The 686-nt window shown below is 60.1% G+C and overlaps 1 protein-coding gene across 1 annotated transcript in view; it reads right to left on the minus strand.

Annotated features, from left to right (window-relative positions):
- Ppid (peptidylprolyl isomerase D) overlaps positions 1-219 on the minus strand; it is a 15,875-nt gene extending 15,656 nt beyond the window's left edge. The window contains exon 1 of the mRNA XM_033759959.1: positions 40-219. Within this exon, the coding sequence (XP_033615850.1) occupies positions 40-219 (180 nt within the window). The remainder of the gene's footprint in view (positions 1-39) is intronic.
- Positions 220-686: the final 467 nt, after the last annotated feature.

Here is a 686-nt window from a genome sequence, read left to right on the forward strand (position 1 = left end):
CCCCCCTTCCAGCCTCCGCTCTGCAGCGAGCTGAGTCACGGTGCTTGTCGGGAGCGTGGAGTGGAAACGCTTACGGGGCACGAGACTAGAGTGTCCGGGCGCCGCAGGCCCTGCCGTCTGGGGCGGCTGTCCTCGGTCGACCGCCGCTCTGGAACCGCCGGAGAGCACGGTGTCACCCCTCGGAGAGCCCGCGCCGCGCCCCGCCTGCCTTGCGTGCATCTCCGAGGCGTTGCTGGCGCACACTGGAGCGCAGTCGCGCGGGGTCCCTTTTATTGGAGACAGACTCGCAGGCAGGGCTCCTTAAAATTCTCCTGATTCAGCCTCCCGGGGTGCTGGGAGTGCCCCACTGCCTCGTCTGGCTGCCTCGCCTTTGATAAAGCCCAAGTGACCGAACGGGTAGGTTAGCTGCGTTGATTGACCTCTAGCTCTCTTAGAGCCAAAGAATTTGGATTCCAAGTGAGGCATATCAGTAAGTAACCTTAACAGTAAGGTACCCCTAACCGCCCCTCCCCTTTTTTCTTAGCAGAAAGTAAACATGTACAGAGCCGGGCATGGTGGCGCATGCCTGTAATCCCAGCACTCGGGAGGCTGAGGCATGAGGATCGCTGTGAGTTCAAGACCAGCCTGGGCTACATAGTGAGTTCCAGGGCAGGCTCAACTACGTAGTGAGACCCTGTCTCAAAAAA

Source organism: Fukomys damarensis, unplaced genomic scaffold (genome assembly GCF_012274545.1).
Source record: "Fukomys damarensis isolate Sample0158 unplaced genomic scaffold, DMR_v1.0_HiC HiC_scaffold_38, whole genome shotgun sequence".
Classification (NCBI taxonomy): Eukaryota; Metazoa; Chordata; class Mammalia; order Rodentia; family Bathyergidae; genus Fukomys; species Fukomys damarensis.